General features: G+C 41.9%; 1 protein-coding gene across 4 annotated transcripts in view; it reads right to left on the bottom strand.

Moving 5' to 3' along the window:
- Nucleotides 1-11,099, bottom strand: part of LOC149308705 (phosphatidylinositol-3-phosphate phosphatase MTMR1-like) — a 38,667-nt gene extending 27,568 nt beyond the window's left edge. Inside the window, exons 1-4 of one of the 4 annotated variants that reach the window (XM_089536336.1) lie at nt 10,879-11,099; nt 5,388-5,493; nt 4,312-4,335; nt 2,525-2,575 (exon numbers count right to left, since the gene is read on the bottom strand). In XM_089536336.1, the coding sequence (XP_089392462.1) occupies nt 2,525-2,575; nt 4,312-4,335; nt 5,388-5,493; nt 10,879-11,075 (378 nt within the window). In that variant the 5' untranslated portion in view covers nt 11,076-11,099. The remainder of the gene's footprint in view (nt 1-2,524; nt 2,576-4,311; nt 4,336-5,387; nt 5,494-10,878) is intronic. The other 3 variants (XM_089536338.1, XM_089536337.1, XM_089536339.1) reach the window with 3 other exon arrangements.
- Nucleotides 11,100-12,052: the final 953 nt, after the last annotated feature.

Genomic DNA, 12,052 nt, shown 5'->3' with positions numbered 1-12,052 from the left:
CAGAGATGTTTTGCCATTGCCTTCCTCTGTAATATAGCCTACAGCACCTGGTATTTGTTGGTGGTCTCCTATGCAAGTACTAACCAGGACTGAACCTTCTCAGCTTCCAACAGCAGATGGAATCTGAACATTCTATAGATACAGCCATGCCAGTCCCATCAGATGTCATATGGAATGGTAAGTGAGAAGGATACCAAGCCTTTAGGGCATTTAGGCTCCTCAAATTAAACTGCCCTGCCATAGTAAGTAGATCAATAAAATGAATAAATGAAACTACACATGTTGCAGTACCATTCAGTTCATCCTTGCATTTGTTCTCAAGATTGGGAGCAAGTGAAAAGCCTGGTAATATTTTTCAGGAAAATATTCAAGCTCCTCTAACCCAGGAGCTTTTTAGAGGTACAATATTTCAATGTAATGTTGAACAGTAAAATCTGCAACATTTTAAGTTTGATCATATACAGACATCTGGATAATTTTATAAGAAACACATATGTTCAGCCACATCTTCTGCTGCCTTTCAGATATGCAACTCAGCATAAACACTGACATCCTTCTCACAGTTGCCCTTCCATATGTCGTCTGATGAGACTAGCATGGCTGTATCTATGCAATGTTCCTTAGCCAGAATCTGCTAGGCTCTTGAAGAAACTAGCCAATTGATGTTGGCATATGTTGGATGATGTTATACCTAATAAAATATTAAGTGGTGCAATTAAATTACCCATTTATTCACTGTCTAAGATGAAGAATTTAATGAGAAAGGCTGGCCCTCTCCCTGTTCTCCTTAAAAGTAGGTTTTCATTGAATAATTGCTTGCAAGAAGCCTTCTTATGGGAGGAAGGGTATTTTTACCTTTGTATGCATTTTAATCATCGTTATGATTTTTAGTTGTCTTTAAATGTTGTTGTTAGATATAAACTTATTTTTTGTGAGATGTCTTGGGGCCCACTCAGGGGAAAAGGCAGCATATAAATGAATGAATAGAGAAACATACACACAGTGGAAAACGTAGCTCCAGGCTACTGTGCCAGCTAGCATTCCTCACTGGCAGCTCAGTTACACCAGTAAGGTGCAACAGTCCATTACAAACATATCTTTTTTTAAGAAGTCCAGGGTCCCTCCCAGGACTCTGCATTGCAGCTCTGGTCTTGTGCCTTTTGTGGGTGGCTTATGGTGGGGGGCATGGGAACCCAATGACTTGGCTGAACAGAAGCCTAGCATGAGCAAAGCCTTGGGTCATCTATCCAAGGCCTGGTATGTTGAGCATTATCTGTGTTAGCCTTTATATCAGTGGTGTCAGTAAGGGGGTCTGGTGGTGCAATCCACACCAAGTGGCACCCCAGAAGAGGTGTGACACCTGATCAGACTGTCCTCCCATGGGGGAGAGGGGTAAGGGTCCCCGGTCCTGCTTCCCTGTGGTGGCAGCAGTTCCTCATGAGGAACCTCCTCCACTGCAGGGAAGGACAAAGCCAAGGGCACCCAGCCTTGCTTCCCCACAGTGGTGGTGGTTCCTTCCAAGGAGAAGGCCGAGGGCACCTAGTCCTGCTTTCCCACAGCAGCGGCCATTCCTCACGAGAAGCTGCCACCACCGCAGGAAAAGCACCCCCAGCCCTTCTCCCTCATAGTGGTGGTTCCTCACAAGGAGCTGCCACTACCACGGGGAACAAGAAGGCCAAGTGTCCCCAGCTCTTCTTCCCCACAGCAATGGCACTTCCTCATAAGGAGCCACCGCTACCATGGGGAACAAGAAGGTCAACTGCCCTCGGCCCTGATTCCTCATGGTGGTGGCAGTCTCCTTGTGACTTGGCCGCTGCCACTGTGGCAAAACGGAGAGTGTGGTCTTTTGGCCCTGCACCCCTACCCCCTGCACTCAGTGACAATGCCACTGCTTTACATATGTGCTATTTACGACAGTGGAACACACTCCTTTGGAGAGTGGTGGAGTCTCCCTCCTTGGAGGTCTTTAAACAGAGGCTGGGTGGCAATCTTTTGGGGATGCTTTGATTGAGAGTTCCTGCATGTCAGGGGGGTTGGACTGGATGGCTCTTGTGATTTCTTCCAACACTATGATTCGATGATTAAGAATTGTTTAGGGGACTGCTTGTATCCATCATATGGAGTGGCTAAATCTGCACAAAGATTCTGCAATCTAACTTTTGTCTGCTACTGGAAGAGGCAGGATTGTGGCCATAGCTTTCAGTAAAACGAATCAACCAATTTTGTACTGCTTATGTCTTTTAGAGATATTATTTTTTATCTGTCTCAGTATATATTGGTAGAAAACTCTGCTCTAAACAATTAACTAGATTTAATGGATAGCTAGCTGTGACTGTCGAAATCCTCAATGAAAACGAGACGGACCTAAACCTAGAAACACTTTAAAAACAAACTGAGAAAACCTTTCTGAAATGATCCTCAAGCTTTTGCAACGTAGATACTACAAATTAGAATGTTTCCATCTCCAGCACTAACAGGGACATACTACATAGTTAGAGAACAAATAATGAGTAAAACATGCCACCTGATCAACTTCTGCGTCAGAAGTATAGCCATTGTGTCCATCCTGAATCTCCTGAATAGCATGATGCAGCAGTGGGCAAGCAGAGGTAAAAGGAGAAAAAACATGCACATAACAGGTGAAAGGATAGAATTTTTTTTTTAAAAAAAAGAGACAGCAGATACTTCAACGTCAACACATACGATCAGCTTTTTGAGGATCCTGCAGAAATCAAGTATCTCAAGCATATTATTTTGACACCTATTAAGTTCAGTTTGCTTTTAATTGGGACAAACTGGAATGTATTCATTTCTGCTCTTTGAACAGTGAGTCCAGGTAACCAAAGAACAAAAAGTATGTACTGTCTTTTTGAAACAAACAATCTTTAAAACAGGAAGATAAAATGCAGAGTATAAAGTAAGCCACATGCTTAAAACAACAAAAAAAACTGATTATAGCACATTATAGTAGCAGAGAGAGAGAAAGAGAGAGAGAGAAAGAGACCATGCAATTATTTGAAAATTTATCTATTAAATATTTTCTGCCCTCTCTGGAAACATGAGGCAATTTAAACTGCTGCTTTAATGGTCCCATCTGAGGAGGTGCCTATTAGTGCAAACCATAATATAATAATGTTGATACTACAGTTAAGAATACCACCCCAAAACTTCAGTCTGATCTTCCACTTCCTTTCATTTCACATGATTGCATAGTGACTAGAGCAAAGCTGAAGTGATGCCAGAGATGCTTGGCCTCCAGCATTCTGCAGCCCTTTGGAAGTAATACGAACTTCCAGGAATCAAGGGAATGAAGAGACCTATCTGAACACCAAGTGAACCTGCAGAGATTTCTTCCTCAAGAATTTGTATCAACTCTTCTATTCACACACAACCACTGTGTGTATTTCACTGGTGTACGAAAAGCATAAATTCAGAGGGGAAGTGTGTGCAAGCATATCCATTTGAAAAAACTTTCCTGACTGTTTAACCTGTTTATTTACCCAAGTAAATGAGACAAGCATCTGTTTAACAACCTGTTCTGTGCTCTGCATTGGTATGCCTGAGAAAGAGATAGGAAGGGAGATTTTCAGCATAAAACGTTTTGTTGTTGTTGTTGTTGTTGTAAACCACTGTATGAAACTACCTAACTTAATGTTTTTCTACTAATATAACAAAAACTAGGCATGGTTTTATGTTAAATGTATACCACAAGCCTCTTGGTAAAGAAGGCTAAGCAAGGAATAACCACCAAATAATACATTTTACCACTCAGGAACAAAAGAAGTGATTTTTAATCTGGATCACAGATTTAGAATTTCATACTAAGAGTTTTGCAGTTAAAGGCAATGCTTGCATAAATGCAAGCATGAACTGAAATCTTATTTAAATAGGATGAAGCAAGACTTATTGCTTTTTTCTTAGACTTCCCTTTCAAATGTCTTCAACACAGAAAACACATTAAGCCTGCTAATATAGTACTCTGTAGTCTAAAGCATGTAAGCATCAGCTGAGAAGACCCATTCTGTCAGAATTAATGTAATAAAACTTAAGTTAGTACCGTGCATGTTCAACATAACTTAAATATACTGCACTCTTACACACTGGCTTTTATTGCTCATGAAAACATTGTAATGTACATAAAACATTTCTGCTGCAAACAAGCTGTTGCACCACACAGCAGGATGGTCCAACTGGTTTGAAACAACCATTAATGAAATAAAGAAGAACACTGAGGCACACTGAGTTCTCAACACAGCACAAAAACACAAACAGATAAGAGGCTGATTCGCTGGTAACCACATTTATTCTTACCCTTATAGTAGGCCTCTTGTATACCTGTTAGTTAAAATACAGATATTATCCAACAAATAATTTATTCTAATCCTGAATTCGGACAACATTACTTATGTACTGTCTCAACTTTTAAGAGCCCCACATTACTAGAAGTGTTTACATAACTGTGCATCTCAACATCGCAAGCAGATCAAGAGCTCACTAAGGAGCCGGGTGGTCTTTTTCTTACTTCTGATTTGCCTCCACCTTTTTCCAACTAAACTCTTTAGGAGGCAATAAAACAGATCAAGAGACTCAGAAGATGGTGCAGTACAAACAAAAGGGCAAAATATCCTGATAGCAAATATTGTAATAGGTCTTGAGGAACTCCCCAATACATTGAATTCCAAGCTCAAGAAAACGCAGTTTCTATACAACAAGTACAACAAACTGCTGTAATATGTAACTTGCCACACTGCTTTATCAAAGGCAATAGCCATGATGATAATAATCCTATGATGATGATGATGATCCTGTCAGAGTATTATATTTTGCTTCTACATATTACAGGCATTTTGAGCACAATATACTGGCTATGTCTATGTGAAGAGAAATACTCAAGACAGGATTTTTTAAAAATAGACCATAAAGCTTCAGTGAATTTGTTTTCAGGCACAACCTGAATGTCTCTATACTCACAAAAATTTAATCTACTGTGTTCTCAATCCAGAGAGCATCAGTAAAATCACTTCATTTTGCTTTATATGGAGATAATACTTGATCTGGTTACCTCACATGACAATAAATGGTAATTTGTTGTTGTTGTTGTTTAATCAAAACAATGAAAGATGAAGCCAAGTGAAATTTTCTCACCACCGTTAACACTAAAGATTCAAGTTAAGCAGCAGTCTGAGATTTGGAATAGCACCAAGACATTTATATATGAAATACTGCATGTTAACATGTACTGTACCCCTCTTTCTGAAGATCTAAAGAATCCAAATTTTAGGCCCAGCATCATGTTCTTGCTCCACATCTCCTCCTGTATTTTATTTCCAGCAAAGATCTGTATGTCACTAAATAGGCTTTTAAAATAAGTAAATTAGTAGACTTACCCGGTATTCTCTAGATACAGTGTCTGAAGGCACAGAACCTGAAATCTGGCTAGAAATTGTAGCAGCAATGAGTTGTTTACACCATTCAACATGGGATCCTGTGGGACTAAAAGAACAAAATATAACAATTAATTTAGTAAAATATCCCGACTTTACCTACACTTAACTGTGTATGTGTAATTTCAAGTTACTTGTCGCCTTATGGCAAGAGATTTTGTGAATCAGGAATATCCTTAGTAGTGCATCCATCAGGGCTAGCCTGAAGAAAGAGATTCCTCCCTGCATAACTGCCATCCTCCGGCCTGAGAGGGAGTTGACCAGGCAGGCCCAGCTCCATCAGGGCTAGAATCATAGGCCTGTTACAGACTGCCAAAATAAAGCTGCTTCGGGTCTCTTTGGAGGTATGCTATTTAAATGATGCATGCATCCTAAGAATCCGGAAGCTGCACCAAAGCTGCACTCCAGTGCTTAGGAATGGAACATGGCTTTGGCGCGACCTCCGGACTCTTAGGACCCATGCATCATTTAAATAGCATACCTCCAAAGAGACCTGAAGCAGCTTTATTTTGGCAGTCTGTAACAGGCCATAGAATAGAATAATAGAGTTGGAAGAGACCGCAAGGGCCATCCAGTCCAACCCCATTCTGCCATGCAGGAAATCCAAATCTAGCTAGCTTGAAGAAATGGGGATCCACCACAATAGGGTACCCCAAACCCATCACATTGGACCTCCCTAAATATTAGTGACTGATTAAATGTATCAATACAAGTGTGGTCCTGAACTATGTGAGGCTTTCATTAAATTAAGACAGGGTTACCACTCATTGTTAGAAGGTACAGCAGACATAGGCCTGTTACAGACTACCAAAATAAAGCTGCTTCGGGTCTCTTTGGAGGCATGCTGTTTAAATGGTGCATGCACCCTAAGAATCCGGAAGCTGCACCAAAGCTGCCCTCCAGTGCTTAGGAATGGAGTGTGGCTTTGGCGCGACCTCTGGACTCTTAGGACCCATGCATCATTTAAATAGCATACCTCCAAAGAGACCCGAAGCAGCTTTATTTTGGCAGTCTGTAACAGGCCATAGAGAAGTTATGTACTGTATTATAAACAGTACAAAAGTAAGGCTGATGGAAGTTATTCAGTTTTTAAAGATAAGAGATGTTTATTTCAACTGAGAATTGCTTGATTGAAAGGCTCTTAAAATAGAAAAGGTTATTAAAAATAGAGGCTTAAATAAATTTTCATGGAAACGGACGGTTTAATGATTAAAAAGACAAGGAATGGAGTGGAGTTATAAATAAGACATGTGAACGTGGCACAGACCAGAAACAGACTGATCCAAGCAGACTTGTTTTTAACAGGACTGACCTATTCAGAAATTAGTGCTATGAATTTGAAACGAACAGGGAAAAGAATCCCTGTCCCCAGCACCTTTGTGTAGGAAACCTGCTAAGCGCATTTCCTTGAAAGTAATTTCCACTGAACAGATTGGTAACTGCTTCACTCCAGGAATGCTGTGATGGAGTAGGCAGCATAATTAACAGGTGAAATGAATCTTACCTGATAACTGCAACACTGGCCTGTTACAGACAGCCAAAATAAAGCTGCTTCGAGTCACAGTGGAGGTATGGTGTTTCAATGATGCATGCGTCCTAAGAGTCCAGAAGTTGCACCAAAGCCACGCTTCAGCCCTAAGGACTGGAGTGTGGCTTTGGTGTGGCTTCTGGACTCTTAGGACGCATGCATCATTGAAACACCATACCTCCACTGTGACTCGAAGCAGCTTTATTTTGGCTGTCTGTAACAGGCCTCTGGCTCCAAAACTGAGGAGGGCAGAACTCTTTAAACCAGTATTTTAAAAGGTTATAAAACACATTATTCCCACCAACCAAAGGAACAGAGGGAAACACATAAAAACTATGGGAGGGACAAAACTGAAGACTTGAACAAGTAGAACTGAAAGCTTATGGCAATTTAGGCATCTCTTTTTTTAAATTTAGTATTTTTGAAATTTTACAAAACCAAACAGATGTAATATTCTTTCCATACATACATGTACTTTTGCATCTTATTCATTGTTTTTTACAAAAAATCCTAAATATCCCCTCAGTGCCTTTTTGAGTTTTTATTACTATATTCGAAATATTCCCTTCTTAAATAAATCAAATTTTCTTGTACTTCATCTATTTCTATCTTTTGCAATTCCTCCCTTTTTGCCCTTAATTCCACATAAATCTGCTTATTTCTATTAACTATATATTTATTCTCCAATTGTTCTATATCTGTTTCTAATTTCTTTTTTCTTTCTTCTTGTCTTTTCCGAAGGTTATGTGATGCTTTTATACATATTCCTCCTGTCACTGCCTTCATCATCGTATCCCATAACAAACCCTTTGTCACATCTTTAGGCACCTCTTTTGATGAAAATTTGCAATTAGAGACTGAAAAGAATAAAATACAGTCCAAGATGTGGTTGTTTTTTTTAGAAATAGTGAAGCTAAAAATGTAAACTGAACTACCCATTAAGTATTAGCAAGAGGCTTTTTCTTCAGGAATGCCTAAGCACTTAGGAAAAGCATGAACACTATTTCCTGAAACAACTAAAAAGGTCTGGCATCTAAACCCAAGAAGACTGCCAGATTTAGGGACGGGAAAAGGCAATTCTGAGTCCTGCTGCAACCAGTGTCAACAAGAGGGATGGAGAAAAAGACTAGCAAGATGTTTTGGACACCATCTTTTATAATGGAGAATGAACTACTCTCTCCAACAGAAGAAGAGGGCAGTGTGAAGTGTCCTAAAAAGTGGGAAAACCAAGTTGTGCAAAGGAACTGATTCAGCAGGTATAGTTTTCTTCCGCTACCTATCTACTAAATGAGCATTTTTAAAAATTTGGCCAGCCTTACAAGCCTTATATTTAAAAATTTGGCCAGCCTTGAAAATAAGATTTCCAAGTGTTGTCAGGATAAAAAAGGGCGAGAGAAGGGAACGACGACGAGCGCAAACTTACATACATTGGAGAAAAGATGTGACCGTAATAACAATGCTGATAAAGAATCAATAACAAAGTTTTAGTTACTCCGTTCTCTCTCCTGCCAACAGATTCAAAAATGAGACTGTAAACTGAAGTTAGGTAAGATTCAACTTAACTTCCCATTTCCTCTGTTATGTATCACCTCTTTCCTCTTTCTTTGAGGGCTACTGTTCATCTGACAGTAAATTTACATTTAAGCACCACTATTAAGATAAACCTGAGCTTGGAAAAAGGAGGGAGGGTTGGACTGAAACTCCCAGAATCTCTGTAATAAATTCTGAAAGTAGTAGTCTAAAAATAAGACTTCTAAGTGCAGATGTCATCTATGTACATGAGCTTTATGTGTACATAGTTCTTTGTGGGTTTTTCTGGCTATGTGGCCATGTTCCAGAAAAGGTTCGCCAGCATCTGTGGCTGGCATCTTCAGAGAATGCTCTGCCTGGAAAAAGTTGGGTGTGTATACATATATGTATATATATATATATATTCCGAAAAACGCACAAAAAACTATGGATGCCAGCCATGAAAGCCTTTGACTTTATGTGTACAGTAACATCGGTCCAAATATCTAGTTTGAGACTGCTTAGAACTGCCCTGGCTCAACAATAGGGAATTCTGGGAATTGTAGTTTTATGAGACATTTACCCTTCTCTGTCAGAGAGTGCTGGAGCCACAATAAACTACAATTCCCAGGATTCCCTAGCACTGAGCCAGAGCAGTTAAAGCGACCTCAAACTGGATTATTTCTGCAGTGCGTTTTGGACCACTGCCACCAGATCTGTGTAATAGGTAAATATTAAAGTACTGTATTTCACATCCTCCGTCTCAGTAATGTTTAGGACCACCACATAAGACAGCTCCGTATTGTTATATATTAGTCATAGAAGGGCCAAGAGAAATCCTGGCCAATGCAACACATTGCATGGCGGGGAGAAGCTGAACAAACTGGTCTCTCCCTCAGCTTCTAGCCCACACATTTTGTTTTTCATTAGCATCCTTTTTAATCATGAGAGGCCTTTATGAGGAAGGCAAGCAAGACTTCCTCCATGCCAGTAACCTTTGGAGGCTTAGTAACATGTTTGCACCGCCACTATGTCTACGTATTATCTATTCAAAGGTATTCTCTGTGGACTAACTTGAAGTTTGGAAAACCACCCTGAGACAAGCCATGCATAAAGGGACAAAAGACATGCATCAGGAACCCTATTATCATGTCCAGTTGTAAATGTGCATTACCCAAAACACAGCTGCACCTGGAAACTGCGCTGCAAGTCAAAGCGAATGGGACTTTGGCAAAGTTTATTACCTTTTAGCATGACTGTAATTGGCATCCACTGTTACAACTGACGCACAAGAGTTTGTATGACTTGTTGCTGTTGTGTGCCTTCAACAGAGACCCTAAGGCATGGGTTTTTTCCCCCAGCAAGATTTGTTCAGAAAGAGGTCAGCCATTGCCTTCCTCTGAGGCTGAGAGCATGCGACTCACCCAAGATCACTCCGTGGCTTTCGTGGCATTCGAACCCTTGTCTCCAGAGTCATTGTCTGGCACACAAACCACTACACTACCCTGGCTCTTTTATTACTAGGTTAACACTTTATGTAAGTGTAAAACGTCCTTTTCTCACACTCACTTACACAGAGCAGAAGAGCTCCCTGGAAGGACCAGGCCAGATCATGCAAGTTACCTCTTGCACTAGAACTCCCAGCATCCCCTTGCCAAGGAGGGAGGGGAGTCTGGGCTTTGTAACCCCAAAGTATGGCTTACTAAAGCTCTGAGTCAGACTCACTTCTGTTATATTCCAATCAGTATTGAGCAGTTATGTTCTAGCCTTCCAGTTCTTGCCTTCCAAGAGCCATGCGTGGCAACTGCGCTTTGTTATCACAGAATTAGCCCCTCTTTGGAGGTTAGCAATGACACTTGTGCGACGAAGGGTTGTTTAAAGAAAGAGAAAATAGATGCAGTTATACCTTAAAGCCAACAATACCAAAAAGAAAGAAGGGATAGGATTGTGTGTGTGTGTTTGTGTGTTGTTGTTGTGTGCCATGTTTCTCTATGGGCAAGCATTCCCCAATGTTTCCCTATGGGCAGAGATTCTCCTATGTCTCTCTATGGCCAAATGTTGTCTTCTTCTCCTATGTTTCCTTATGGGCCAATATTCCCCAATGATCCTCTATAGGGAAACATCCTATGCTTCTTTATGGGCAAACGTGTATTTACTCATCCATCAGTTCTGCTATGTCTCCTTAAGAGCCAGCATTCCCCAATGATTCCCTATGGGCAAAAGTCCTCCTATGCTTCTCTATGGGCAAAGAGTCCCCAATGATCCCCTATGGGCAAAGGTCCCCATAGGTCTTCCTTATGGGCAAGCGTTTCCCAATGGGTCTTTCCCTGGGGGCCGGCAGTCCTCCCTGGAAGGCAGCGGGGCCAAAGCGGGTTAGTTCCCCTGGATCCTCCTCACCTGTCCAGGGCCTCCACACTCGGCTGCCGGGACCCGGAGGCGCTCGAGGACGGCCCTGCTCCAGCCGCTGACGGGGCCGCCGGGGGCACCGAGGGGAAGCGGCTCGGCCGGCGAACCGGGCCCGGGCCTCCTCCTCCTCCTCCGCTGCCGCCCTCCATAGCGCCTTGTCCCCCCGCCGCTGCCGCCCTGCCCTCCATGTTTGCGGCCTGGATCCCGAAGAGGAGGAGGAGGAGGAGGAGAGTCACCTGGCGGCCGTTGGCGCTTCTTTTACCCAGAGGCCTCCGCGCGGCCTCCCTCCCTTTCGCCTCCCTCAGCCAAAATGGGCGCCTTTGCTGAGAGGAAAAGTTTCCCTCAACGCACCAAGCACCTCTCCCTCTCCTCCTCGCTTGTCTTAACACCGCACCACACACACTGACACACACATATCGTTACATGTTATGACATATAGTAGCCACACACCCCCACACACATTCTCAAGTCGCATCCGCACTGTGGGAGTTAACCCGGTTTGGCACCGGTATATCTAGAAGAGAGCGCGCCGCAGACGGCAGACCCTTTCGAGACTCGCTGATGTAAAGGAAGTTGGCAGCACCAGCTAAGGGTTGCCATTATTGTCCACTAAAACCAGGGACAAAATGTAGGACAAAATCTAGACCAAACTGTAGGACAACTGCAGAACAAAACTCAGCCCAAAATGTAGGACCTTTAAGAAAAATGGAGGGCCTTAAATGTCCTACATTTTGGGCTGAGTTTTGTCCTGCAGTTGTCCCACACTTTGGTCTAGATTTTGTCCTACATTTTGTCCCTGGTTTTAGTGGACAGTTATGGCAACCCACGACTTCCGAAAGGAGCTACAAGATCTCTATACTTTGATTTCTATTGTTATTATTACTGAAAGAAAGTTGGCAGCAGGAGCTTTCCCAGACTTCACTCTACTTCCTCAGATGCTTTTATTGTTGTTGTTGTTATTATTATTATTATTATTATTCATATAGCAGTGTTACAGAATCAGTAAGTAGAGACACCTTTGAGAATCACTACAAAGAAGAAATCAGCTGCAGCATGAGCTTCCCAATCCCTAGACTTCAGTCCACTTCCTCAGATGCACCGAGACTCAAAGGTGCTACAGAATGTCTAGCTAGGCTGTATCCATGCTGAAGAAGTAATATGGTTT

The sequence above is a fragment of the Sceloporus occidentalis genome, unplaced genomic scaffold (genome assembly GCF_023333645.1).
Source record: "Sceloporus occidentalis isolate IW3139 unplaced genomic scaffold, rSceOcc1.0.p SCAF_8, whole genome shotgun sequence".
NCBI lineage: Eukaryota > Metazoa > Chordata > Lepidosauria > Squamata > Phrynosomatidae > Sceloporus > Sceloporus occidentalis.
The sequence above is the reverse complement of the archived record's forward strand: the minus strand, read 5'-3'. Positions and strand labels throughout refer to the sequence as shown.